Here is a 27,395-nt window from a genome sequence, read left to right as displayed (position 1 = left end):
AGGGTCTTGGGACACTGCAAACTTTAGAGAAGAAGGACCTCAAGAGCAGCTGGATCTTGGATTATTCCTCATTCAGATTTTTCTGGGAAGAAAATGCAGGTGTCAGAAAGTGGGATTATCGAACGTCAAAGCAAAGATCAGTTACGGGTGTGTCATTAATATAATTGAGATTCATTTTTCTCATCTATTCTTGCAAAAGACCCACACCAACTAGAAACACAGAAACAGAATTTGACCATTTGGCCCATCGAGTCTGCCTTAAATTTTAACTAGCCTTTGGTCTCTTCTGTAGTTTTAGATTATGTCCTCTTGTTCTAACAAGAAATAGACTTTTCTCCTGTACTCTCTTACAGTTCCTCACCTTGACTGTAAAATCCCGGCTCTTTGCTCTCAGCTTGTTGACCTGGGATTCTGCAATGTCCGCCCGTTCCTCAGCCTCGTCCAGCTCATGCTGAACCTTACGGAATTTGGACAGGTTTGCATTGGCTTGTTCCTCCTGGAGAAAGAATACATGTCCGAGAATGGGGAAGTGAGATGAAAGCAGTTCTATGAAGGTAAAATAGATTACAGATTTAGTGGCGAATATTATGGAATAAAACAGGAACGGGCACTCACAGACTCTTCTGCTTGTCTCTTATATGCTTTCACTTTGAGTTGCAGCTTATCAACAAGATCCTGAAGACGTGCCAAATTCTTCCTGTCTTCATCAGTCTGAAGAGAAAGAAACAAATGTTGGTAAGGTAAAGGTCATTTGAGTAAGTGAAGGATTTGCAAATTGAATTTATGTCAGGGTGGTCAGTATATGCCGGGTGCCCAAAACAGTGATAACCTGCAGCGGCTTATGCAGCATAACCTAATTCAGCTAAAACATAGTACTTGCCTATTTACAAATACATTTTGTGACCTGCGGCTATATTTTTATTTTATTTTTTTGTAATGCCCCTTTTTCTCTAAATGGCCATTGAACACTAACAGATACCTGGTAAGTAAGCTCCTTAATGCGTCTTTCATATTTTCTCATTCCCTTCACAGACTCTACATTGCGCTTCTGCTCAGCTTCCAGCTCGTTATCCAGTTCTCGGACACGAGCCTCCAGTTTCTGCAGCTGTTTCTTTCCTCCCTTCATGGCGATCTGTTCTGCCTCGTCCAGACGTTGCTGAAGGTCCTTTATTGTTTGCTCCATGTTCTTCTTCATCCTCTCCAGGTGAGCACTTGTGTCTTGTTCTTTCTTTAACTCCTCAGCCATCATGGCAGCCTGTGGCAGGAGAAGTGCTTTTTAAGTAGGGACATAACAAGACTATTGGATGCACTTTGCATGAGCATTGTAGGTACATACATCAGTGATGGCCTTTTTGGCCTTCTCCTCGGCATTGCGACATTCCTGCACTGCCTCCTCCACCTCTGTCTGCAGTTGGGAAAGGTCAGACTCCATCTTCTTCTTCTGGTTTATTAGGCTGGTGTTCTGTGGGTAGCATAAGAAATAATTATAGATATGAGACAACTGGAATGAGAAACATATGATTGTAAGCTCGTTTGAGCAGGGCCCTCCTCACCTGTTGTTCTGTAAGTCATATTGTTATGTTACATACTACTTGTTATGTCCTGTCTACCCATTGTACAGCGCTACGGAATTTGATGGCGCTATATAAAACAATAAATAATAATAATAATAACCTATGGATTGTGGGGGCACAGTTTAAATTATTGTATGAAAGATTAAGGACAATTGTGGGATCCATACAGCACTTAGAATGGATTGCGTGGACTATATATGGAGTACAAATGAAAATGCTATTTTGGGAACTGATGGTCTAGGATATGTAATACATCCTTAGTGAAAGTAATCTGTGGTATGGACTAATAATGTAACTGATAGTGATTGTTAGTACAGACAGTACATACAGTTGTCCCCAGACCTGGGAATGAAGGAGTTGCACTCTCTCACTGGTTTCTATTAGCTCTTGCTCTGCAAGTTTGCGCGCTCTCTCTGTCTGTTCCACCAGGGACCGCAGCTCCTCCAGCTCAGCCTGAAGTAATGTGTTCCTCCTCTCAACGATTGCTATGTTCTCTTTCAGATCCTCACTGGCTCTCACTGCATCATCAAGCTGGATCTGGGTGTCCTGGTACATTATAAATTCCAAAAGGTGGGTGGCCGTATAAAAAAAGACAGCCTTAGTCTAAATGTTGTTATATAAAATTAATTACGTTATATACCGAATTTGTCTTGAGATGGATTAGCACTAGGCGTCTTATCTACATCAACTCTGGGGAATAATTTCCACTACACATAAATGTCTTTGATAACAACACACATTCTTAAAATGACCCAATCAATAATGTGACGCTGTATGAAAGAGTAGAAACTACTGTCTATAAGGGTCCAAAACAACCAGTATACCTTCAAGTAACCTTGTATACTCTTCAGTTGTTTTTGTGCTTCCACTGCTACTCGGTTTGCCTGGCTGAGCTGGATCTCCATTTCATTTAGATCGCCCTCCATTTTCTTCTTAATTCTCATGGCCTCATTGCGGCTCCTGGTTTCAGCCTCAAGTGATGTTTGCAATGACTCAGCCACACGCTGGTGGTTTCTCTTGGCTTGCTCCATCTCTTCATCTTTCTCAGACAATTTGCGCTCAAAGTCGGCCTTCAACTGGTGCAGCTCCAGCTGGGCATGCAAGATCTTACCCTCCTCATGCTCCAGAGAAGCCTGTGGGATGTGGATGGAACAATTAGATTGATACATGTCTGAGTTGCAAGTGGGTCAGTCTTTAATGAGCATAAGTGTGATTTTTGGTAGTTTTGTGTTAAATGTGTCTCAATTATGGGTCTCTTAAGATGACTGCAGATTCTTACCTCAGCTTCCTCCAGAGCTGATTGCAATTCTATCTTCTCCTGTTCCAACTGCTTCCGGATCTTTTCTAGTTCATGGATGTTCTTCCCACTTTCCCCTAGTTGTTCTGTTAAGTCTGATATCTCCTCTAGGATGAAAAAGATAAAACCATACTAAAAAAAGCTAACATAGAATCCACCTTTAGGTACCAAGGTATTGTATCACTGGCTGATAAGTGTCTTTGTTTCTATAATCAAGAGTTTACCCGCACACAAGCCTTACTTTGCAGAAACTCTTGAGTCCATATACTGATAGTGTTGAAGTTGCATTGACGTACAAGAGCTACATGCTGTATTTCAGTGTTCCACTTTTGGATACTGGTCCTAAATAACAGTTGCCTCACCCTGCAAATTTTTGTTTTCCCTTTTGAAAGTCTCCACATGTTCCAGAGACTCTTCATATGCGTTCTTCAGCTTGAAGAGCTCAGTGCTCAGAGAACGAGACTCTTTCTGAGACGACTCCAGTTCTGTCTGAGACTCCTCAAATTTCTGTTTCCACTCAGCAAGAATCTATAAAAATATATATATAATGCCTCTTAAAGACATTTTCTACATTTGGCATTTGAGGGCATCATTTAACATTATTTTTCTCACCTTGTCAAAGTTCCTTTGCTTTTTGTCCATTAAAGCTGCTGCTGCGTTTGACCTTTCCAGGTCCACCATGAGGTCCTCAATCTCATTTTGGAGACGGTGTTTAGTCTTCTCAAGGGATGAACATTTGGCATTCACCGCTTCTACAGCCTCCTCCGCATCCTGCAGCCTCTGTGCCAGCTTCTTCCTATCAAGTTAATGACTAATTAGTAATGCTGACATGAACACATTTAGATGAAAGAAGGATGTTGTTGCTGTAACAGTTAACATATGATTTTGAGGTAGTTTTGGTTCTCAGCCATGAGACACATACTTGGCTTCTTCTAACTCCTCAGTTCTTTGGATGGCATCAGTCTCATACTTTGTTCTCCATTGAGCTACCTCAGAGTTGGCTTTAGACAACACACGCTGCAGCTCTGCTTTGGCTTCTTGCTCTTCTTCATACTGCTCCCGTAACAGGTCACAGTCATGGCGGGCAGATTGCAGAGCATGGGCCAATGCATTTTTAGCCTTATTTAATAAGAAGAACAGTAAAGAAGGTAGTTAAACTAAAAACATCAGGCGTCAGGCATTCCATGTATTTTTTAAATTCAACTTTGCTTTGCCATAAACACACCTTGGATTCCTCCTCAAGCTGCCTCTTCAAATCTTCCAACTGCTGGGTGTATGTCTGTTTGCCACGGGTTAGCTGTGATACTAGTGACTCCTTCTCGTCCAGACGGCGCGATAGCTCCCCTGTGGCCGAATTTATTCACAACTTAGATAAGATGTTCTTTCGTGAAAACACACCTTTTTACTGTAGCTCATGATCTCTGAAAACATAATGACACTACAGGCATTTAAAAACCACTTGGCCCATCTAGGCTGCAGATTTTGTCTGACAGGTTAGGCATACTGCTATCTTCAATCTGCTTAAATTCCCTCACTGTGCTAGCCTCTACTACTTCTGTTGAGTGGTTGTCTTACTTATCAACCCTTATATACATACAGAGAGAAAGAGATAACATATTCCCCAAATCCTTTATAATGAGAGTCACAGTTTCATTTTTCATCTGAGGTCCTGCCACACAATACAGCAAGTTTGGGGCTCCATGAACCCACAGTACCATTCTCAGTCTGAAGCTTGGCACGCTGTGTGGACAGCTCATTTACACCTCTCTGTGTCTCCTCTGACTTTGAACGATGCTCATTGACCTGGTCCTCTAACGTGCGGCATAACTTCTCAAGATTAGCCTATAGGAACCAAGGAAATGTCACTATGAAAGAGGAGCAAGAGAAGCTCTGATAAAAATATACCAGAGTTAGTGGACATTTATATGTTTTTTTATGACTATGGATGAAGAGCATGCTCGTGTTTTGGTGTGCCTGTACACTAGGCGGCAATTGAGATGAATTCTAGTCATTGCAAATCATCAGACACATCTTTACCTTAGCTTTTACCACCTGCTCCATGCTTGATGCCACATCATCTAGCTCTAGTTTGAGTTCACTCTTCTCTTTCTCCAGCTTCTGCTTGACTCTCTGCAGATTGTCTATCTGTTCACTTAGCTCTGCCACAGAGTCTGCATGCTTCTTCCGAAGTGTGGCAGCTGTGGCTTCTGAATGCAAAGTGGATTCCTCCAAATCCCTCCTGAGTTTTAGGAACTCAGCCTCTCTCTTTTTGTTGAGCTCCATCTGCACCGAGGTGGCTCCTCCAGCCTCCTCTAGACGCTCACTGATCTCCTCCAATTCTCGTGACAGGTCTGAGCGAAGCTTCTCAACTTTGGCTCGAGCGGTTCTTTCAGCTTCCAGCTCTTCCTCTAGTTCCTCAATACGAGCCTTTGTTGAACAGAACATAAGGAATGTTTAATGGACATAAGCAGGGAGAAATATGAGTAGGAATACCTTTTACATATAGCTAGGTATTCCTAGATATAAAAATAACTTCCATACACTATTAAATTACCAACATTCTGCACTGACATGCTGTATTTTGACTTTTTATGAAAAGCTCTAAACTTTGTTAAAGCAAATTCAGCGCTACCTGTAACTCCTTCATCTTCTTCTGGAGCTGAGCACCCACATTCTGCTCATCCTCTATTCTCGCATTTAGCTGATTCATCTCAAAGTCTTTCCTAGAAAAAAGTGAAAAAGAAAAAAAAAAAAAAAAAAATAGTGCAAAAAAATAGTTTATAGATGCAACTTTAATTATGTGGTGACCCCCTTGTCATAATTGCTGTCTAAATGGTATAAATGTAAGAAGTAACAATGCAAAACCTTCTGGATCTGTATCTACTTAGCTGTCTGCTCTGCAACTTTAGTTTATATGTGGTAGTTTACAAAGCAGTGGTAATTAAATTTCCTCTGACTTTGCTTTAGGTAAGTTGTCACTCACTTTTTTAGCTTCTCTTCCAGGTGTTGCTTGTCATTTTCCAGGTCCATAAGACTTTCTTGAGTCAGTTTTAAGTCTCCTTCCAACTTTCTTTTCACTCGTTCTAGATCCATCCTTACTTTTTTTTCCTGCTCCAGTGATCCTTCTAGCTGCACAAGTCAATTAATTGTTACTTCAATAGAAAAAGCGCTTTCTATAACAAACTGCTTGACTTATCAAAAACAAATGTTACTTACATCATCTACTTGCTGCTCCAGCTTGGCTTTGGCTTTAGTCAACACATTGACCTTGTCCTCTTCTGCCTGGAGGTCATCCAGTGCCTGCTGGTGTGCCTCTTGGAGAGCCTTCTTCTCTTTGGTTAGCTTTACAATAATTTCATCCAGGCCAGACATCTCTTCTGTTAGGTTTTTGACCTGTAAATGTGAATAAACCCCATAACAAAAAAGGAAGGGATAGAAAACTATGATTTTAACCCAAATCATAAATGTCGTGATCTACCTTATTCTCTGTGGCATGCTTCTCTTTCTCGACTTTAGCCAGAGTTAGCTCCAGGTCATCTATATCTTTCTTAAGCTCGGAGCACTCGTCCTCCAGCTTCCTCTTCTTGGCCGTGAGCTCTGCATTCATCTCTTCCTCATCCTCAAGCCTTTCGGTCTGTTCCTTTAGCTTGGCCTCCAGTTGGATTTTGTTCTTGATCAACTGCTCACATCGCTCCTCTGCATCATTCAGATTGTCTTGTTCCTTGAAGGAACACATGTAGTTTGTTCAATTAAAATTTTTGTAAAATATGCAGAAGTAGCCTTGGTTATATTGGCCAATAAACAGACATAGAATGGGGAAGCGGGTATACTGACAAAAGATAGCAACTGGAACACCATCACTAATATGATATTATATAGCTCAAGAAGAAAAAAGGGAAGATAAGGAAGAGCAAAAAAACCTGGAAGTTTTTTGAAACGCACCAGGGACAGAGGAGAGAGGTTAAACCCTTAGCTTTGTGAATAAATATTACTGTTTGATTCTGCTTTTTAAACTGTATTTTTGGAGTGGTGTGGTGAGCTTCTTGTGTATATTTTGTATGTTGTAGCAATTATTTTAAATGCGCCATGTCAGCATTATAGTTTATTCTATTATTAAACAAAAATGTTTAAGTAAATGAGTAAGTTTTGATAAATTAGAATACTTGGTTGTGGAGATATTGTTTAATTAAGTATCAACCCTCTGAATTTCCGAAGGTACACAGTCAGTTGTGTTTTGTACTTGTGTATTGAGGGTTTTGTGTGGAATCTTACAGGATACATATCTATTCAGCCAAGCTGACCACTTACTGCCTGTACTTGCAGCATCAAGTCATTCTTTTCCTGCAGTAGAGAAACCATTTTCTCCTCAAGCTCTTTACGTCGGGCCTCTGACTTCTCCAGAGCTTCCTTTAACTTTTGGAACTCCTCTTTCATTGTTTGCATTTCCTTTTCAGTCTCTGCGCTCTTTAATAAGGGCTTGATCTTGAAGTAAAGCTTCATCCAGGGCCAATTTTTGACACCCATGAAAGCTCGAATGTTCCACTGGATCACCAGGAGGGCGTCTCTGGTCAGTTTGAAACATAATTTTACAAAGGCTTGTATTAGGAGTTTGCATCAATTGTCCTATATTACTGTGTTTAGTTTGATATAAATGTATAATGTTTATATAAATAAATTAAGCAATGATATAGGAATGCATCAACATGTTTAATACATGGAGTGTATCTACACTTGTCTCAATTAATGTATGTGCGTCAGAAGGTCAATATGCGTAAGCAAACATAAACTATACTCTTCTGAATCCAGACAGTGATATTTTCAGAGAAAACCATTACCGGCGTTCCACAATTTTCTTGAATTCTATTCTGGAGAGGACACCTCTAGACTGTGCCTGAATTCGTGTTATGATCCGGGACAGTCGTTCATCTCGCATCTCCTCCAACTGGCCGAGCAAACCAGCTTTAAAAAATACCTGTAGGGTTTCAATAGTTTGTGTCAGTAACAGAATACGGTACCCCTATTGTTTCCTGTGGTGGTTCCTATACCTTTGTGTGTCCAAACTTGTATTGGGTATGGTCTATCTCCAGTGATGTCAAGAGCTTCTCTGCTCCTTTCCTGCTGTCTATAAACTGTCCCTCTGGGATGGCTGCAGGGTTCAGTATTCTGTACCTGAGCACCAAAATTCAGGGCAGGTATTTTCACATATTGGTCATTGTAACATTCATTTTTTGTGTTTTATGTTTCTATTAGTAGGCTGTTTGCTATGTGAGCGGCCAATTTAGCATAAATGTCAAAAACCAACCGTTGTTTAAAGTCTCCATAAAGGATGCGGTTGGGGAATCCCTTCCTGCAGATTCTGATACCTTCTAAGACACCATTACAACGCAGCTGATGCATCACCATACGATTGTCCATCACACCTGTAGCAAGATTGGGGTAAGTGAACATTATTGTGGTTATTAATACAATTTGTGAAACATAAACATTTATATATTTGTGTGTGTATTTGGTCACGGACCCACAGACAGACTGATAAGCATGTGGAACACTCACCAGGAGATTTAGACTCATTTGGGATGATACAGCGTACAAAGTGAGGATGAGTGGATCGAAGGTTTGTCATCAGTTTGTTCAAGTTCTCCTGGATGGGATGGAGAAGTGTGAGCGCAGATAGAGATATCAATAACTGAATAGAGTGTGGGGATAGTTTAGTCAAATTAGATGGTTACAACAATAAGGTCAATTCACTTGGATTTGCAAAGTCATTGCTGTCCAGGGTGACCCAACTCTAGTTAAAGGCGTAGTTTCTTAACTCTGTATAAGATATACCGTATTTGCTCGATTATAAGACGACCCTGATTATAAGACGACCCCCCAAATCTGAATATTAATTTAGGAAAAAAAGAAAAAGCCTGAATATAAGACGACCCTATAGGAAAAAAGTTTACCAGTAAATGTTAATTCATCTAAACTATTTTTTTTTAAATAAAAGCTATGATTGAGAAAAATATTTTGGTTTTATTTCCTTCTATTTTCCAACCTGCCACCCAGTTATGCACATCTGCCCCAGAAATGCCTTATACCCCGTATATGCCACTGTGCCCCATGATATGCCTTTTAACCCTCTAAATGCCACTGTGCCCCATGATATGCCTTTTAACCCTATATGCCACTGTGCCCCGTGATATGCCTTTTGACCCCCTATGTGCCACTCTGCTTCCAGAAATGCCTTATACCCCTATATGCCACTTTGACATTTAGAGGGTTAAAAGGCATATTATGGGGAAGAGTGGCATATAGGGAGGTTTAAGGCATTCAGGAGGCAGAGTGGCGTATAGAGGGTTGAAAAGGCATTTCTGGAGGCAGAGTGGCATTAAGGGGGTTAAAAGGCATTTCACAGAGCACTCTGCCTCCAGAAATGCCTTATGCCCCCCATTTAACACTCGTCCGCCCCCCCCCAAACTTACCGGTGCTTCTGACTTCCCTGTCATGTAGCCGGGGCAGCGTGTAGATCCCACGCACTTACGCTGCAGCCGGAAGGAGGCGTGGCTAGCAGCGGGGGTTGTCTGCGTCCATCGCGCAGACCTTCCCCGACTGTCAGAGATCAGAGTTCCCCGCACCGGCACCGGTGTGGGAACTCTGATCTCTGACAGTCGGGGAAGGTCTGCGCGATGGACGCAGACAACCCCCGCTTCTAGCCACACCTCCTTCCTGCTGCAGCGGAAGTTGTCTACGCGAATCGCGTAGACATCTACACGCTGCCCCAGCTACACACTGGGGACTCAGAGGTACCGGTAAGTGGGGCGGGCGGGGGGAGACAGGAGGATCCAGGTCCCCTGCAGCTGCGGGGGATCTGGATCTTAGTCGTCTCATAGTCAGACCTATTTGAGGTCTGATTATAAGACGACCCCGATTATAAGACCTCGTTTTATAATCGAGCAAATACGGTATAATAAGAAGGTTTCACAAGTGAAAATGAAATATGAAACATTTAGGCATGACTGACCCGATGCAGAGCTGACACTGTCTGGAATGAGGAACCTTTTTTCTTACTGCCTTTACCCTTTCCAGCTTGATCTGAGTGGAGAGAAAAGGATTAAGGATAAGTTATGGTTAAACAAGATCAAGGTATAGGGATAAAAAGAGATTAAACATGTTTGGGCACTGCCATACCGTAGGCTTGACCTCTACAATATACTTCAGTGGCCGCGGTCCTCTCTGCTGAGCACTGGAATATGATATCATATCCCAGTGCCCTGCCTCAGAAGGACATACGGCAAAGGGTAAAGAGACTATGGAGGCTGTTCCGGAATGGAGAGTCAGAATGAGAAAAATTAATGAGATCACTGGCATGTCTGAATAAAGGGGGAAAATACAAAATTATGAGGTAAAGATGAATAATATAAGCCAGGGTTCCATCGAAATACAAAAATCACGCACAGCCATCTCCTTTTGATTAGTCAGATATAGTTCTTACCTGCATCTGAACCTGCATAGTTAGCAAAAAGATGTGCCAGCAGCTTGAGTGAAGACTTCTGGTAGAGTCCTACCACTGTCTCATTCAAGGGGTCTTTGTTCTTCACTAACCAGCCAGTGATGTTATAGTCCACAGTGCCGGCATAGTGCATCAGGGCAAAGTGAGCTTCAGGCTTCCCCTTGATGTTCCTGGGCTTCTGGAAATTATTGGATTTTCCCAGATGGTTATCATACAGTTTAGCTTTAAAGGTCATGTCGCTGGCCTTAGGGAACATGCACTCTTCTTCCAAGATGGACATGATGCCCATGGGCTGTGGAAAGAAAGAGTTGGAGGACTTTCAATATGACATCGAGGAGCTTGACAATAAGAAGAAAGTTTATCAGGACTGTAATTCTTAACTATAAAAAGCTGACTCTAGGGGAACGATAAGGATGGGAGTAGGTTGGGAAAAAGCAATTATTTGAAACATGGGTTAAAGCTTGAAATGACAAGAAAAATAAAGAGAAGCAAATTGAAGATTCTAGAGAAAATGATGGTATGACCTGAAATTGTCACACAAAGTATGTATTGGATCTGCTGGGCATATCTCACCTTTTCAATGAGATCTATGCAGGCCTGGAGATCCATGCCAAAGTCTATAAATTCCCACTCAATTCCTTCCTTCTTGTACTCTTCCTGCTCCAGCACAAACATGTGGTGGTTGAAGAACTGCTGCAGCTTCTCATTAGTGAAGTTAATGCAGAGCTGTTCAAAGCTGTTGAACTGCAGGGGGCAAAACCATGATTGAAGTGTGTAACTGGTACAATAATACATGTGGAAATGACACCAAATGGAACTACAGGTGAGATTAAGAGAGGAAAGTTATATAATGAAAAAAAAATTCAAATTAGGCATGAAATTAATGGAAAACCTTGTAAAACTTGGGAGGCAAAGTAATCTGGAAAACGTAAACTGGAGAGAGTCTGATATGGCTCCTCCACCCACATCTTATTAACAACAACATATGGAGTGCCTACATTATTACCCATGCATAAACAAACTTTCCTATTGAATTTTACACTAGAAGACACATTCTTAACTTTCTCACTTAATGTCCACATACAAGATCTTTCATTCCCCTACCTGCTTACACCCATCCTTTTTTTATTTTTCATTTAACCCCCCATCCCCTACATAAACCCAATGTGAACATTAAATTTGCTTCCACTTTTTCTCATCTTCACTTTTTACATACATCAAAGATCTCAAATCCTGCAATATCCAGCACTCCTATGAAGTATTGCCTGGGCTGCTTGGTCTCCAGTGTGCTGTTAATTCTGACCACCATCCACAGGAACATCTTCTCGTACACTGACTTGGCCAGAGCACCGGTGGAGTTGTACACCTAAAGGGAAGAACAAATTGGTAGAGGCAGGTACTGTTTGTCACCCTGTACCTTAGTATCTGTTAGTATCTACTAGTCTATAGCCAGGTTGGGAAATTTGGCTAATGTTAAAATTATTTGTAAAATTTAGTTTTGTCTTCATGTAATTTTGTAAACTAAGTAGCAATATTTAACTTATTCAACACCCTTTTTATAATATTTATAGGATTGCGTTTTGGTTTGGATTAGTCATTTTGAGGAATTTGATAATATCTTACAATGCATTGTACACATGTTACATGTCTGTAGTGAGTTTAAGTTCATAAACTGTTCATAAACTGACCTGCTGGACATTCTGTCCCTTGGTGACATACTCATTTCCCACCTTGACACGGGGGTGGCATAATCCCTTGAGAAGGTCGGCAGAATTTAGGCCCATTAAGTAGGCAGCTTTATCAGCCTCTGAAACAACACCCAATGTACATCCCTGAAATATATTGTCTTAAACATACAGCGCTCACATTGTTCCATGATTATGCAGAGTAACTCTGGTGTGATGCAATCAGCAGAACATTCCATTGATTATCATGGTGATTGCCCATACTTAGGATTCAGAAAACAATGCCCAATGTACGTAATGTATGACCCTCGCTGTCTTGCCCCCATACAATCAGTGGCTATTTCACACAGCTGCTGTCCCAGCTCACCCTCGGTGCCATCCGGCTCTGCCTGCTCCTCACGCTGTTTTTGCTTGAACTTCATGTTCCCAAAATGCATAATGGCTCCAGTCAGCTTATAGATTGAATTCTTCTCATCTTGAGAAAAACCCAAGACGTCAAAAGCATTCTACATAGAAAGACACAATGCAGTACATTTACATGTTGCAATGTACAGCAAAGATACAACACGTAGAGGCATGCAATATCCATGATTTGTCTTGATGATGTCCAACTCTTGCACACTACTAAGAATCCAACATACAAAGTGGGATGAATTTTCTCTAATTTTTCCCCTTGTCTGCTTATAGTGAAATAAAGAGCTTAGCAATTGTGCTGTAATACTCGTTTTAAGCTATAGGGGACTTAATTCTACTGTATACACGTTAGTATACGTACCACTGGCTGTCACAAAAGCGATTGGAACACCCATTGATTTTAAGGGGTGTTCTAGAGTATGTTGTCAGAAAAATGTAATCTGTCAGTGTATATGGAGAAAAAACATGCCAAATGGACAATATTTATAAAAAAAATAATTTTAGGACTAGAATGCAGGTGTCATTGGATGACAATGTCTCTATTGGTTGTGAAACAGGTGTTTGTCATTAACTTAAAAACAGTGCAAGAGCAAGAAAACAGAATCGTATGTTTTCTGCAATATTTTAATATGCATGTTTGTACTCACATCAGTAGCCAACAGTTCTTCTGCATCATCAATGGAGGCTACGGTTGTTTCCCCTTGAGAGATGTACGCATAATCGTATGGATTGTTTGTGACCAGCATCATATCTGTTGAGTGAAGTGGGAAAAATCACCACGCAACCCGTATAGGTGACTAAAATATAATCCTCCAAAAATATTTATATAAAGAACAAAAGAAAGTATACCAGTTTTATATTAATATTATATTGATTAGTTTATACTAGGCTGTACATCTCCTGTTTGTCCTCTATACATGTGGCAGACTGCATTATATTGACTATAACTTGGATTGGGTGAGAGCTGATCCTTCAAAGATGCTTATATTTGGCATACATTGCATTTATATGGAGATTACATCATTCTAATTTTCTATTTCTGACTAGCTGGTGAACTTTGATTCTGTAGAGTAATGATGGTAAATGTTTTTGGGTCTGAGCGACCAATTATTTGCATGAAACAAAGGTGCAGACGTCAAGATCACACAGCTTGGCAGATACAGTTTATATTGGAAGGCATATATATATATATATACAGTAAATATATACGGGTATATATATGATTCTGTTGGGGGATAAATGTATCAATTTGAATAATAATCTGCAATATGTTTAACCCTTGTTTTGTCATAAGAAAACTGCAGTGGTAGTATCACATGGTATCCATCTCACAAGCCACCAAACACCTTGCAGCCATCATTTTTAATATATATATATATATACACATATAAATGCAAACACTTTGCACCCATACTGTTTAATCTAAATGTATATAAATATATTAAAATTAAACAGGATGGGTGCAAGGTGTTTGGCGGCTTCTCAGCTGGAACCCATGTGTTGCTGCTGCAACTATCTCTCCTCTTTCTTCCCATCTCTCCTCTATCTCATTGTCTCCCCATTCTCTCTATCTCTCCCCATTCTCTCTATCTCTTACCTTTCTGGTGGAAGCGCAAGGCCTGTTCTACAGATCTCTGTTTCAGTGCTACATCGCAGTGCGTGCGGCTTCATGCTGAGCACAAGGATACGATATCATATTCTGGTGCTGAACATCAATAGACGGCAGTCTTCACATGAGAGCAGTAAATCACACCTCTCGCTTCCTTTATTTTGGGCCCATTTAGAACAGCCAGTCGGCAACCTGGCCTTGTGCCACAATAGAGGGCTTAGCGTGCCAGTTGTGGCACACATGCCATAGGTTCAACATCACTGCTCTAGAGTATTGATTATAGGAACTGTTATAGAGATGAATTCTGTCTATTGTGGATTACACTTGATTACTTTGTCTTAGATATTGCTATTGGGCTAGTATACAGTAGGTCTTCTTGTTTGTTTGTGTTGTATACCTCTAGAGTCCTCCATTACTTCTCACAGAGGTCCAGGTACAACATTAATTAGCAGTGATAGATGTTTATTAAACTTACCCAGAAGTTCTGGTTTTTTATTAGATAAAATCTGGTAAAAGATGTGATAATCCCGCTCTGATTTCAACTGAAAGATACAGCGAGATTTCTCCAGGAGGTCTGAGAAGGGGAGATATTAAACAAAAGTTAAACATTGTAAAAGGAGAAGAGAAATGGTATAATGTAATGAAAAGAAGGGAATGGGAAAAGATGTAGAAGTAAGATGAATGGAGGATGTTATGAACTGGTTCTAAGAAATTAGATGTTTTGGAAGGATGAAATCAGTGGAAGTGAAGGGGCAGCAAAAGTATGTTCCTCACAGGTCTCTATGTCAGCAGATGCTAACTTCCCAGAGGCACCAAAGTGGATACGAATGAACTTCCCCTGGTGTATGAGGGAAAATGATGAACAGAAAGAAAAGAAACAGAGAGTAGGTCATTATCTGAAGAATACATGTATTTGTTCAGAAGCTAAGGGGAGAGCATGGTCAGAATGTCCACAGTGGTTCAAGAAAGTACTTACAAATCTGGAGGAGTTGTCATTTCGAAGTGTCTTAGCATTTCCAAAGGCCTCAAGGGCAGGGTTTGCCTGGATGATTTGATCCTCTAGTGTCCCCTGAGAAAAGACAACCATATTTGTGTGATCCCCAAATTTACGTAATAAGTAATACCCTCTCTGACACATGACCAAGATTGCAGGTTGGTTTTTATCAAATCTGGAGCTGGTTTTAATGAAGGTCTCATATGCTTATGTTATATAATTAAACTTCAGATAATCATTATGTGAGCACCTTTCAGATGCTTAGGCTCGGGGGCCAGACTCCAGATGCAACAGAATCTAAAGGTTTTCAATGGTGTTGTACAAGACCCCTTGAGGGCAGTGTCCTGCCAGCAAGCCTCCGGTTGAACAATAGTTTAAAGGGCTTAATGAGCTGCCCATATGTCTACTAAATGAATAGATGACGTGACATTTCAGCTAATTCCATTTTACATTTGAAGCCCTCCAGCTCCCGAGGCCTCTGGCAGGAGTTGAGAACAATACAGCACCAATGTAAGTAATGCAAATTTAATTCCGAGAGGGATGATTACAGTTGTCACTCTTGTGTCTCGCTCTGACCTTGCCTGTTGGACCCGTGTCCTTTTTGCGATCTCCGATGGCAGCAATGACCGCAAAGTACTGGATGACACGTTTGGTGTTCACAGTCTTTCCGGCACCAGATTCTCCACTGCAGACAGTCAGAATGTCAGAATTTAGAGTTCCAGGTACGTACAAAGAGAAAGAAGATATATAGTAACAAAACAACCACAGGTTACTTACGTGATAAGGATAGACTGATTTTCCCGATCTAGAAAAAAAGAAGAAAACAGGAGGGGTTACTTAAATGCGACCTTAGCTTCATAGTTTGTACATCACTGGAAATGTAAATTCATGCATCATTAAAAGTACATTCTTTGTGTAGGCTACTTTTTATCTATGTAATAAGAATTACTCTGTGTGTTACAGACCATCACTTTAATGATAGCAATGGGTGTTACCTAAGGTTACCAAACCTCTTTAATGACACTTAAAATGTTTTGTTTAGTGGCCCTTTGTGAGTACTTATAACGCAGGAAAGAGTAACAAAGAACTAACTTTCTCCGGGAGTTATAGAGCTATAGATAGTATTTCACTGCTGGTGATTTTTTTGAATGGCAGTTCCCAGGATTAGAATGATTTGGTAGCGGATCAAAGCACGGGGCTCTTGTTTAGACTCTTTAAAAGATCACATTTTGTGAGGATGTGAGGAAAGGCTTAGCATTGTTAATTAGCGTGCTATAGTGTTATCAACACTGTTTGTACCTTCTTATGTTTTAATATGTAAATATTGTAACTGCTGACCTTGCATTTCGGAATTTTAGTATCAACTGGTTCTTATAACCAAAGGCAATATCTAAGTAACCATTATGTTGGCATTACTTCAGCTACACGGTAACTCCATAGCCAAAAAAAAAAAAGAGGATGAGAGGGGAAACAGTATATTTGTGTAATGTCCACCTTGTAACAGGCTTACAATCAGATTTTTTAGACTGTTATTTCAGTTGCAGTTCATGTGTTGTGTGTTGTATGCAGTTGTTGTACTATGATGGATATTATGAATAGGAAGCAAATAGGAGGGACATGCAGATTGTACAAATGGGACAGATAGATATAATCCCAGACCTGTTAGCATGTACTGATAAGCGTTATCAGAGATGGAGAAGATATGAGGTGGAGCTTCACTCCTCTTCTTTCCACGGTAAGCAGACACAACCTCTGCATTGTACACAGGCAGCCACTTGTAGGGATTCACTGTCACGCAGAAGAGACCTGAGTATGTCTTGGCAAAGAGAGATAACATACAGGTCATACAGAACTATATCTAACAGATTTATTGAGAGAACAGACAAAATACAAAATATAAGGGGGCAAAGGATGAACATGCTGTTGCTAGTGCCACCCCAGTGATTTCCCAACCCATCCTACCTACTATTTATATTTATATTGTGTTCCACTTTGAAGGCCAACTTTTAAAATTCTGTTAAGTTGGTTACATCCTTCTGGAAATGTGGCTTCCAGAACCGTATATAGCAGGCATGTCCAAAGTCCGGCCCGAGGGCCAATTGCGGCCCGCATTCCGGACTGATAAGGCCCCACAGATAAGTTGCCCAAATATAGATCTGTTTTTTTGATATTAAACGCAGAGTGATTTAACACCTGTTTAGATTTGTCATCCAAGTCACAAAATGAAAAGTATGCCGTTTTCAATAAACTTTGCATAAAATAGTTAATTTGCATTTAATTTTAATGGTTCAAAGAATGTCAGGCAAAATGGTCGGCCCTCGCACATGTTCACTTCATCAAATCTGGCACTCTTCGAAAAAAGTTTGGACATGCCTGGTATATAGTATGCAAATGGACCATCTAATTAGCATGTGACCATTGTGCTTTTCTGTAGTTGTTGCTGGTATATTTCGTGACAAGGGACGGCGAGGTTGAGTTTATGTCATTGTGTTGGGAGGTAATTTGGGATACATATTATGTCTCAGGGAAGGAGTCTCACATAGATCATCCAAGCTGCGTAGCGCTCTTTGAGGTTGTACAGCACAGCTGGCTCATTTAAGAAGGTAAGCATCGCCATGTCTTCAATTTTATCAAACTTTGGTGGGTTCTGCTGCATCAAGAGGCTGTCCTTGACAGTTACTGTCTGAAATACAAACACACAGACACACAAGTCTGAAAAGGCTGAGAGAAAATGGATTGTGGTTACGATAATCAGTCTAGAAAGAAATGTGATTATTATTATATATAAGTACACACCTTGCCATTCTCAGTCTCTGCTGTAATGTTATCTCCTTCTCGAGTAACCAGTTTGGCTTTAATGAATTCTTCTTTATCATCAGGTACAAAGATGTCCTTCTTCATGTCAAACGGCCGTGTCTGTGCTTCTAGCCGCTCTTTGTCTGACTTTCTCAGATATGGAGCAGCCACACCAAATTCTGACATTGCAGCATCACCCATGTCTGTACCTATTGGGGAATGTAAGAACACGTTAGGATAAATCATTTCATCATTTTTTTTTGTCTTTTAAAATATATCGTAGGGTCCCACGATTCAGTAGGTATAAATAAATTGTTTCGTCAAGGAAATTATGGCAGTAACTGACGTCTGCTGGAATTTAAAGGAGGGATTAATTCATTTATTAAAATGACTTGACAATTCACACTTTAAGCAGATTTGTCACATTTCCTCAAATTCTACAGTTCTTTACACTAAACAAACCTAGTTAACAATTCCTGATGTTTGTCTGGTAGTCCTGTTACAACGGTGCATCTATCCCACCCTCCATCCCTAGAATACGGTGAGAGATCTCAGAATAACTGAGCATTTATGCTCTGGGGGAGCCAAGAGATTCTTAGCAAAACACTCATTGTGAGGAAGAATTTATTAATGCTCAGATGATATGCATGAGACTAGAATCCTAACCACAGATTAGAGAATGTATTCTAGTATACTGCAGGGTGTCGCGTACAATCTCAACTACTCCATGCAAGGAGTAGTATACTATTCTACAGAAAGGGATCAGATTAGGTATACTTCATTAATTTCTTGGCTCATTTCTTTCTGCCCAATTTGCTTATATTTTAATGAATTACAAATTAAAAGCGGAGTTTTAATACTTAGTTTTCCTTTGGGATTGTCCTCTGAAATTATGTATTGGAAAGCAAAACCCTCTGTAAATAAGATCCAAAGAGGTTTTTTTTTTTTATAAAAACCAAAGAATGTCTGGTTCCTCTCTCATCAAACCTAGCTTGAGTATCAAATGGTGTATATTTGTTGATGTTTATTCACTAAAGGTGGAGTTTTCAGGTGAATTTGTAGGAGAATTTCAAGCTCAACTCACTGATTACGAAGGCCAACCCTAGTGATCTTTGCCTGCAAGAAGAAGTGAGTTGGCTCCTGCATAATGCACAATTATATCAGTGACATGTCTTGAGTTACCCTAATTATTTACTTAGCTATTATAAAGGGCATGCCCATCTTGACCTTGGAGGACAAGCTAGCCGGGTAAGCCTTTCATAATGCATGGTGACATTAGTGAATTACACACATTTTAAATGTGACATACCACACACAGACACACACTAACCCATTATTGTCTGATACTGCTGGAACCCTGACCTGAAATGTGTACAAAGAAATATACATTCAATGGTACAGACATCGTGGAACAGAGTTCTCACCTGAGTGCAGTCGGTTAGTGGCTACAGATTCTAGAGACAGCTCTGTGTACACCTCGTTCTCTTTTCTGTGCACAAAACACACGCACATATATATACACGCACCTGTCATATCCCACCATCCAGATATGGATCATTGTTACAGAGCCACACCCCGATAAAAAGAAAGAAATAAATAAAACCACAAAGAACAATTGAGGGTCTCACGTCACTGTGTTGGAATTGTGGTGGGGGACTGTGGAGGACACGTGAAATGCAGACACACAACAAGTGTGACATACCACTGGGGGCAATTCTGATCCCTGGTTCACTGTGGGAATTAGTTAACTCACTCACTACCTAAATTGTATTAATAGAATATTACTTTTGACCCCTATTAGCAGTGGGAGGAATTAACCCTTTCTCTTTGAGTAAATATATATTTTTCATACTAAAAATTAACAAAACATTTTTAAAAACTGATCTGTGATGTTTGGAGCAGAAAACGCCTGATGTGGCTGTCCCAAGAATTCTACTGTGAAAACTTTCACAAAGGTCAATTATATTTTAAATGCATTTTTTCCTTTAATTATCATTAAGGATATTTGCTGCAGTCATGAACAAAAATCTATTGAATACTTCTCATAAATATAAAATCAGTTATATCTAATGTGCGGTATATGAATATATATATAAATATAATACTTGTTTAACTTATATTTATATCCTATACAAACATGTCTATTTCTGATAACCCTTAAATGATGAATGCATTTTTTTTAATTCCACCAAATACAGTGTATATTTTCTGGCCCTTTGCTTATGACTTGTTAATGAATAAATGAAACATCAAATAAAATTTCCCTGGATTTTCTTAGAAAAAGCTGGTGATTTTTGGCTGGTGTTGGCTCTTGCTTTGGTAGCGTGATTGCCTATAAGCAGTTTTTTCCTTCTGGGAACATAAGTTGCCAGTGGTGTGTGTACCCCTATTCGGACATGGGTGGTGCCTATGTGTGAAAACTCAATAATTTTGAAATAGCTCCATTCTCCCATTTTAATAGTGCTGCATATAAGGGAGTAAACTGGCGAATGTGTTAACTCCCAATGGTACGTCTTTGGCACTCAAAATCCCTCTTTGCCCTTGATTTCCCTTTTATTCTATAGTGCAAAACGTTTGCTAGGTATGAGTGTTTCACAGTGCTCTGCGGCACTAAGACTCATAATGGTGTGTATTAAACCAGCGCGAATGTCAATATGCATTATTTAACCTGTAGGACAAAGAAAGGCATTTCCCTTAAAGAGAAGCTGCAACTCCAGAGCAGCGGTGCACCACCTCATCCATGGTCACATTTTGGCACCACTGCTTGAAATCAATGGGAGCACATTCTGCTAATGTGTGCAAGGGGGTCTCGTTGGACCCTTTGGGTAAGCCATTGCAGGAGCTGGTTTGAGGCATTTCAAAAAATACATACATGTTTTAATAATACTATATAAGAGATCAATTAACACTGTCAATTTCACAATTGTACAACATCATTTAGAGAAGATACGTGCAAACTAGGTATACAATTAGTTGAATGGCAGTTGTCATCATATCTGAGACAATTGCTGGCAGATTGGTGGGGGAGGGTAGAAATTTTAATAGAAAGGTCGGTCTCTATAAATACCAAAGTATCCTTTATCTTCGTATCGCAGCTTTAAAAGGCAATGCTGGTCTGCAGAGGTCACCTCTGCTTTAATATCCAGCAATTGTTGTCAGCTGCTCCCTTCCTTAAGCTGAAACATTGAAGAAAGAGTAGGCTGGGTGCAGATACGACCAATACTCCAGGAGGGGAGCAGCACCAACCCTCATTGATTATAAAAATGGATTATAAAACTGTATAATAAAAATGTAATCATGCTTACTGGTGGTGAAGGAGAGGTTCTTACCTTTTGGTATTACCTTTTATATATAGAAAAATAAAAATAGTGTGATTCTTTATAACACAAGGATTGTATTGTTTTTTGTTTGTTTGTTTTTTGGAGCACCAGTTTGTATTGTCTTGTGGGTAACTTTAGAATTTCCCAAATGCATATCTATGCTGCCCGCCTACCTAACACATACACTCAAATACCCACAAACACACATATATTAACACACAAACTCATGCTAACACCATACACTAACATACCCACTCTAACATCATATGCTGACACAAGCACTTATGACATGCACACTTTAACACCACATAGCAACACACACGCAATTACCATACACTCACACACACATGCTAACACCAAACACTAATACACACACTTACTCCAACCCCATACACTATATGAAAGCAATTGCAACTGGGAACTCTGGGTCTAGACACGCCCCACTGCATGGCCAAGGCTAGTTCCCTTCTCCTATGGTCATATAAATATAAAGTGGTTGGGGCTAGCCCTGCTCACAATGTCGAGGGCCCTCCCATCGACATCAAAAGCCCACTGACATAACTAGGCTACCCAAAGAGGAAGGGCTCTGGGGAGCTGGAAGGTCCCAGGTATATGGTATATGGCCAACGGCTGGATATGCACAAACGCACACTATGTTATTATGTGCACGTAGCGTGCAGCTGGGAATATCCAGTGTCTTGTGGTTCACACTGCAACACCTGAGCACTGCAGCTGGAGAGGCAGATCAGGTGAATTTGTGGCTCTGTTGGCCAGCGGCCAAGCCTGCTCACACAAACACATCTCTCTTATTATCAGTGCAGTTTGCATGGGGTTTGCATGCTCTCCCGCTTAGTTTGCATGGAGCTCTATCTTCATGCAGCTGGCATTGTGTGTGCGAGCAGCCACACTACTACTGCGGGATCATGTGCCATGCACCCACCTTTCTGTACCCCTGCCAGCTTCATGGGAAGGTTATAAATATGCAGAACCTGAGAACCTTCAAGTATTTACCTTTCAATAGCCCATCAAAATTATTCAGTTGAAGCTATTCTGTATGAGGGAATCTAAATAGTTGTTATGAAAACTGTGTAAGAAGGTAAAGATATTCTGAGTTAAATATTGTAAGCATACGAGCAGGGCTCTCTCCACCTAATGTATCCGTCTTAGTCTGCCAATTCTCGTCTTGTCATACCCCTTGAATATATGTATTGTATTAAGTGCTGCGTAAATTGTTGGCGCTATATCAATAAAAGATAATAATAATAATAACCTGTATATGATGTATGATAAATTCAGATTCACAGAGACAAACCAATACATAAAGAAACACGTGCAAGCCTAAAGGTTGGAAGGCTGAATCCCTCCAATCATTTGCAAGGGGGAGAAAATGATGGGCTTGATGTATTAATTACTGTTCTGTTAAACTTACTATAAAACGGAAAAAAAGGTTACATGGCCTTAATAGTATCCTAGTTTGGCTCAGGTATGGACCTTTGCAGGCCGACTCCAGTTGTGTCTTTGAAGCACACTATTAAGCCCATCTACAGTGGAAGCACCACAAACGGATGCTATAATCTTCTTCTCCTAGTGACATCTAATGTCTTCTCTCTTTTTATATGCATTTACACATCTCTCTGTACCTGTTTTTAAATGGAGAGAGTTGTTAACATCATGAGCACATGGTGCAAGGGCTGTCCGAGCTGGCACCAATACTGGTCTGGAATGTCAGGCTGACTTTGGGTCTATCTGGATGCTTTACTCTAATCACCGTGATTACTGTCTTTCCTGTTCATGTGGCATAATAAAGACAAATCACTGGCCTCTAGGGAGAGGCGACGGAGGACAGTTATGCTATTCAGGAACAGCAGAAATGCTACGGCATTGCAGAAAATGACACATTAAAAATGGCCTGTAGGTGAGGACCAGAAATGGGCCATCTGCCTGTACATGGAGAAATAAGGCATTCCGTCCAATTCCACAAAAAAGTTCCTTGATCCCTTTTTAGGCACCTTGAGCTATATGTAGATGCAAGAAAGACCACTAGGGGGCGCTCGTGTATACCGGTAGAAAAAAAAATAAAACAAGAAAACACTAATAGTGTAGTAGTATATACAGACAATCAAACTGTGTATCTATTTTATGCACTCACAATGTGTATGTTTATATTCAAGCCTTATGTGCATCAAATCCTCCGGGTGGCAGTGTGAAGTATATATAAAAGAAAGCAGAAACACATAGGAACACAATGGTGTGGTATCAAAGAATTCTGGAACACGCCAGAGTGGATGTACACTTACACTTTGTGTAGAAATATATTGCCCATGTAGCTCAGATATTTCTCCTCTGCTTGCCTCCAGATTGCCAGGATATTTCCCAGCTTTCAGCTGGTGTGGATGTGCATCCAGTAAGTAAATTAAACAGATCCCAAGGTATAATTATATAAAATAAATGCTATTTATTCAGGGCTAAAAAACAATAAAAGATCTGGTAAAAGGTAATGAAAAAGAGCTCTAGAAATAGTCCTCAACGCGTTTCGCCAGGTTTGTGGCTTCATCAGGAGCGTCTTCAGTGCCGGTACGCGGTCCTTTTAAACCATGCGGGGCGCCATCGTTTTTTTCCCGACGTCCGTGCGTCTAACCTAGATGTGCGCGGTGTCCGTCATCCTACGTATTGGTCTTTCTTTTATAGGGAATCAGGATTAAAGGGGCAAACATAAAGGAAATGATAGATGGGAACGGTGAAGAATTCCCAACCAGAAGCAAAAAAACATCATGAAATGTTTTATATACATATAAATGTGAATGTGATGTAGAGTGGGAGCACTAATTAATTCATCTTATAAGAATGTTTTTATATGTGGCTCTCAAAGACACTCTGTTATCAAATTATGTATGTATGGGAAATGTATGGATATTTGCTATGAAAGATATAATAAATAACAAAATAAAAATATTAATATTTAAAATTATTCTGAATAAAAGTATACTAAGTTTATTAATAAAATGGTATATTATGTTCTAATGAAATATATGTTCCTATACCACTAAGAGAATTACTATTAATTAAAAATATATTGAATTGGTTAATGAAGAATATATTGATTATCAATAAAATATGTATTTCTATATGACTGTATTGTGTCTTTTCTTTTTGTTCATATGAACGTGGACATAGAATAGCCGGGATAAAGGCCTTCTGGGTGGATATTATATTTCTAGTGTTCCTTTTTACTTGTGGGATAGCGAGGATAAATGCATCCTAGGTACATATCATCTCTGAGATGATACAAGGAAGAAGGGCAAAGGTACATAAGAGACAGGCAAACATGAATACAGGAACTAGCCTAGAACTACGTGATAACAATTGGAGATTCCGTCACATGATATGGCCATAGTATGCTTAGCCCACCACTACGCCAAAGTACTCCAATGACGGTGGGTCCTAACGCTAATCCCTGCTGACAGTGGTACAAAACAAACCAAACATGTAATCCAAACACATAGCACTGAGTCATACCTTTAGACTGCAGACAGACAAACAGAACACACGGGTGGAGCACACCTTATAAAGGAAACAGAGCTGAAGCAAAGAGCTGAAGCAGAAGCAAGGAATGGAAGATCAGAACAGAGCAAAAGGAAATCCAGGAATGGATCGAAGCAAAACAGGGAAACTGAAGCAAGAGTGAGATATGCAGCTCCACAGCCTGGGTAGGACGTGACACAGTCCCATCTTAGTATGAAAGGGTGAGTGATAAAGACAAAAGGAATGATTGCAATTATGTCCTCTCCCCGTATCACTGACACTTTATACATGTAGTGGGCAGACAGAGCTAGAAATAAACATTTCTGAACATTGATACTTCTCCCAGTGCCTTCATGCTTCAAACTGGGGAGCAGGCAAGAGACAGAGAAGTGTAAAAAGAACAAATAAAAGAACAGGGTCGTGAGGACACTTTGGATAAGGGGTGAGTTGAGTTTTGGGGAAGGAAGCCAAACAGAAGGAAGGTAAATAAAACATTGTGTTAATAAGGAGATACTATGTAAGGCGAGAGAAATATGCGATGCGCATGTGGTATTAGCAGCTGCTGTTTCAAGAACCATTACTAATCCCTAGCTCTGTTCTGGGTGATCAGGGCTTTAATGCAAATATTCCTGCTATCCCCAGATTGGCAAAGGGGAGAGAATGTGGGGGATGGGAATACAAAGCATGCCCTTTAAAATTGGCCTGTTAACAATTCTTGGGATCCTTTTTTGCATTTATACTTTGATTTCTTTATATTCCTTTTCATATTAATAATTGTTACGGCATATATTCAACTGTAAAGCTTTACATGCAGAAAATAAATATTTCATAAACCTTTAGCATGTGGTCTCAGTCTTGGTGAGCAAAATCAAAGTTGGAAATTCAAGCCAAGAAGAAGAAACACTGAAGGATCCTTGTATCCTGATCCACCTTAAACCACTGATTTAAGTTATTTTGGTGGTTATCCAATCCTGTACATTAGTGGTTTACAATAGTAACTTATATAGTTTATAAGGCGACCACATCAGCCATTTTTCTCTGACACACACATACTGTTGGCCGGAACATGTAAAGTTTATGTGCGGTGTGTAAACTCACAGGAAGTAATCACTGAATTATAGATCCCATATAACGCACGGTAAAACTTTACATATGCCAGTCAATCATATGTGTCCTGGAAAAAATTAGCTGATGTGGTCACCCAAAGCACTGGAGTTTAACGTAACCCTGTATGATACACTTTAAATTTAGAAATATAAAATAAACCTGAAATATAGAAGAACATTTCAGCAAAACTCCAAATAATAATTATGTTTTATGTATTTCTGCGATTATATCATTTGGGCAGGTTCATCAAATATGGAAAAGGGGAATCATGGTTTAAAGAACATCTGGTCTTTAGGTGATGAAAACCCCTGAGCCTGAAGGGATTAAGTGTGTTTATTTTCTTCAGAACAGCAGGAAACAACACAAACTAAACTAATTCTTGATCTTCTGGGCACTAAAGTATTGCATTTTCTCAGTGGGGACGGTGCAGCTTCTCCTCTTCTCTACTAAATACAAACACTGTAGCTAAACAGCAACCAATGCAGCAGTTTCCTATCACCCGCGTGTCATGGACATAAGTGAGAGAATGAATTTCACCAGCCTGGCCATTTTTAAACACCAGTTGAACTACAATTAGCTTTACCTGTGTCAATCCTGGCCTGGATTGTGAAGGCTGCTGCAGCATCAATCCAGGGACTCACAACACAATTGGCAAGTCTCATAAGCAATGTTTTATTTAAGTTGCCTAGCAAGTATTTGGAGATTCCAATTAAAGCCATCAAAATGCATGGTAGCATGAGACACAAGGCGAGGGAATTATGCCAGAAACATCTTTAAGGGAAACAGGATAGTTTAAAGTCTTCCAGCTCTGTGGATGCATGTCGCAGACGCCCCAGCTGTCTCGCTAGCCGAACCTGTACCTCTTAGACATGGAGATTAATGTACAACTAATACATAGTAACACATCTCCCTGTTCTGTATCGGAGGTTACTGATTCAATACGGCCTCCGTTTAACGTAACTTCGACACAAGACTGGTATTATGCACGGTGCTACGGAACGGGTGTTTGCAACTTGTAATTAAGTGGACACGGGGGTACCTGATAAAATACTTTGGTGTCTCAGGAAGTTGTAATGCCTGGCTGCGGCGTTCTCTCCGTACCTGTTGAATGGCTGGTAGTTCAGCATATTCAAACAAAATGCAACATGATTCGATACATCCAGTTCTGCGCATGCATAATCCAGGATCCAGGAGAATGTTGTTTCAGTGAATGGTGTTTTGTGTTAGCACAGCTTGTTATTGTGAATCAGAAGACATGTCTGAAATGTAACATGCATGAGAGAATGTAGGCAGAAATACCCCAATTAACTAAAGTGTCGTCTCCCAAGCTAAAATTCTCCATTTAACATAAAAAAGGCTTTTTAAAAGTATTGGATTGCACAGGTTACCAACAGGTTGATGGATAAAGGAACAGTGAATGAAACCGAGCGCTTGGGATACCAATGTAAATGGAACTTGGCGGACAGCCAAAAACATCTCACCAAACTTTATTTCTCCAACACCATAGTTACATAGTTATATAGGCTGAAAAAAGACATGCGTCCATCAAGTTCAGCCTTTCCTATATCTGTTAATTTGTTGC

The 27,395-nt window shown here is 40.1% G+C and overlaps 1 protein-coding gene across 1 annotated transcript; it reads right to left on the bottom strand.

Annotated features, from left to right (window-relative positions):
* Nucleotides 1-61: 61 nt before the first annotated feature.
* LOC149300486 (myosin-7-like) lies at nt 62-18,065 on the bottom strand. Its single transcript, XM_089485000.1, has 38 exons — nt 17,865-18,065; nt 17,608-17,751; nt 16,728-16,884; nt 15,846-15,873; nt 15,645-15,753; nt 15,051-15,143; nt 14,849-14,912; nt 14,550-14,648; nt 13,113-13,216; nt 12,419-12,557; nt 12,055-12,173; nt 11,583-11,732; nt 10,940-11,110; nt 10,349-10,658; nt 9,878-9,948; nt 8,425-8,512; nt 8,174-8,291; nt 7,917-8,040; nt 7,707-7,843; nt 7,180-7,435; nt 6,350-6,592; nt 6,088-6,264; nt 5,855-6,000; nt 5,504-5,594; nt 4,909-5,298; nt 4,587-4,713; nt 4,097-4,215; nt 3,794-3,990; nt 3,484-3,667; nt 3,234-3,399; nt 2,854-2,978; nt 2,399-2,707; nt 1,917-2,120; nt 1,337-1,462; nt 980-1,255; nt 616-711; nt 362-496; nt 62-82 (listed from the first exon to the last, which is right to left on the bottom strand). Exons 1-38 carry the CDS (start codon nt 18,063-18,065, stop codon nt 62-64), a joined length of 5,814 nt encoding a protein of 1,937 aa, XP_089341126.1.
* Between the last annotated feature and the right edge of the window lie 9,330 nt (nt 18,066-27,395).

Source organism: Sceloporus occidentalis, unplaced genomic scaffold, assembly GCF_023333645.1.
Source record: "Sceloporus occidentalis isolate IW3139 unplaced genomic scaffold, rSceOcc1.0.p SCAF_24, whole genome shotgun sequence".
NCBI lineage: Eukaryota > Metazoa > Chordata > Lepidosauria > Squamata > Phrynosomatidae > Sceloporus > Sceloporus occidentalis.
Note: the sequence above shows the minus strand (reverse complement) of the source record. Positions and strands in the feature narration are given on the sequence as shown.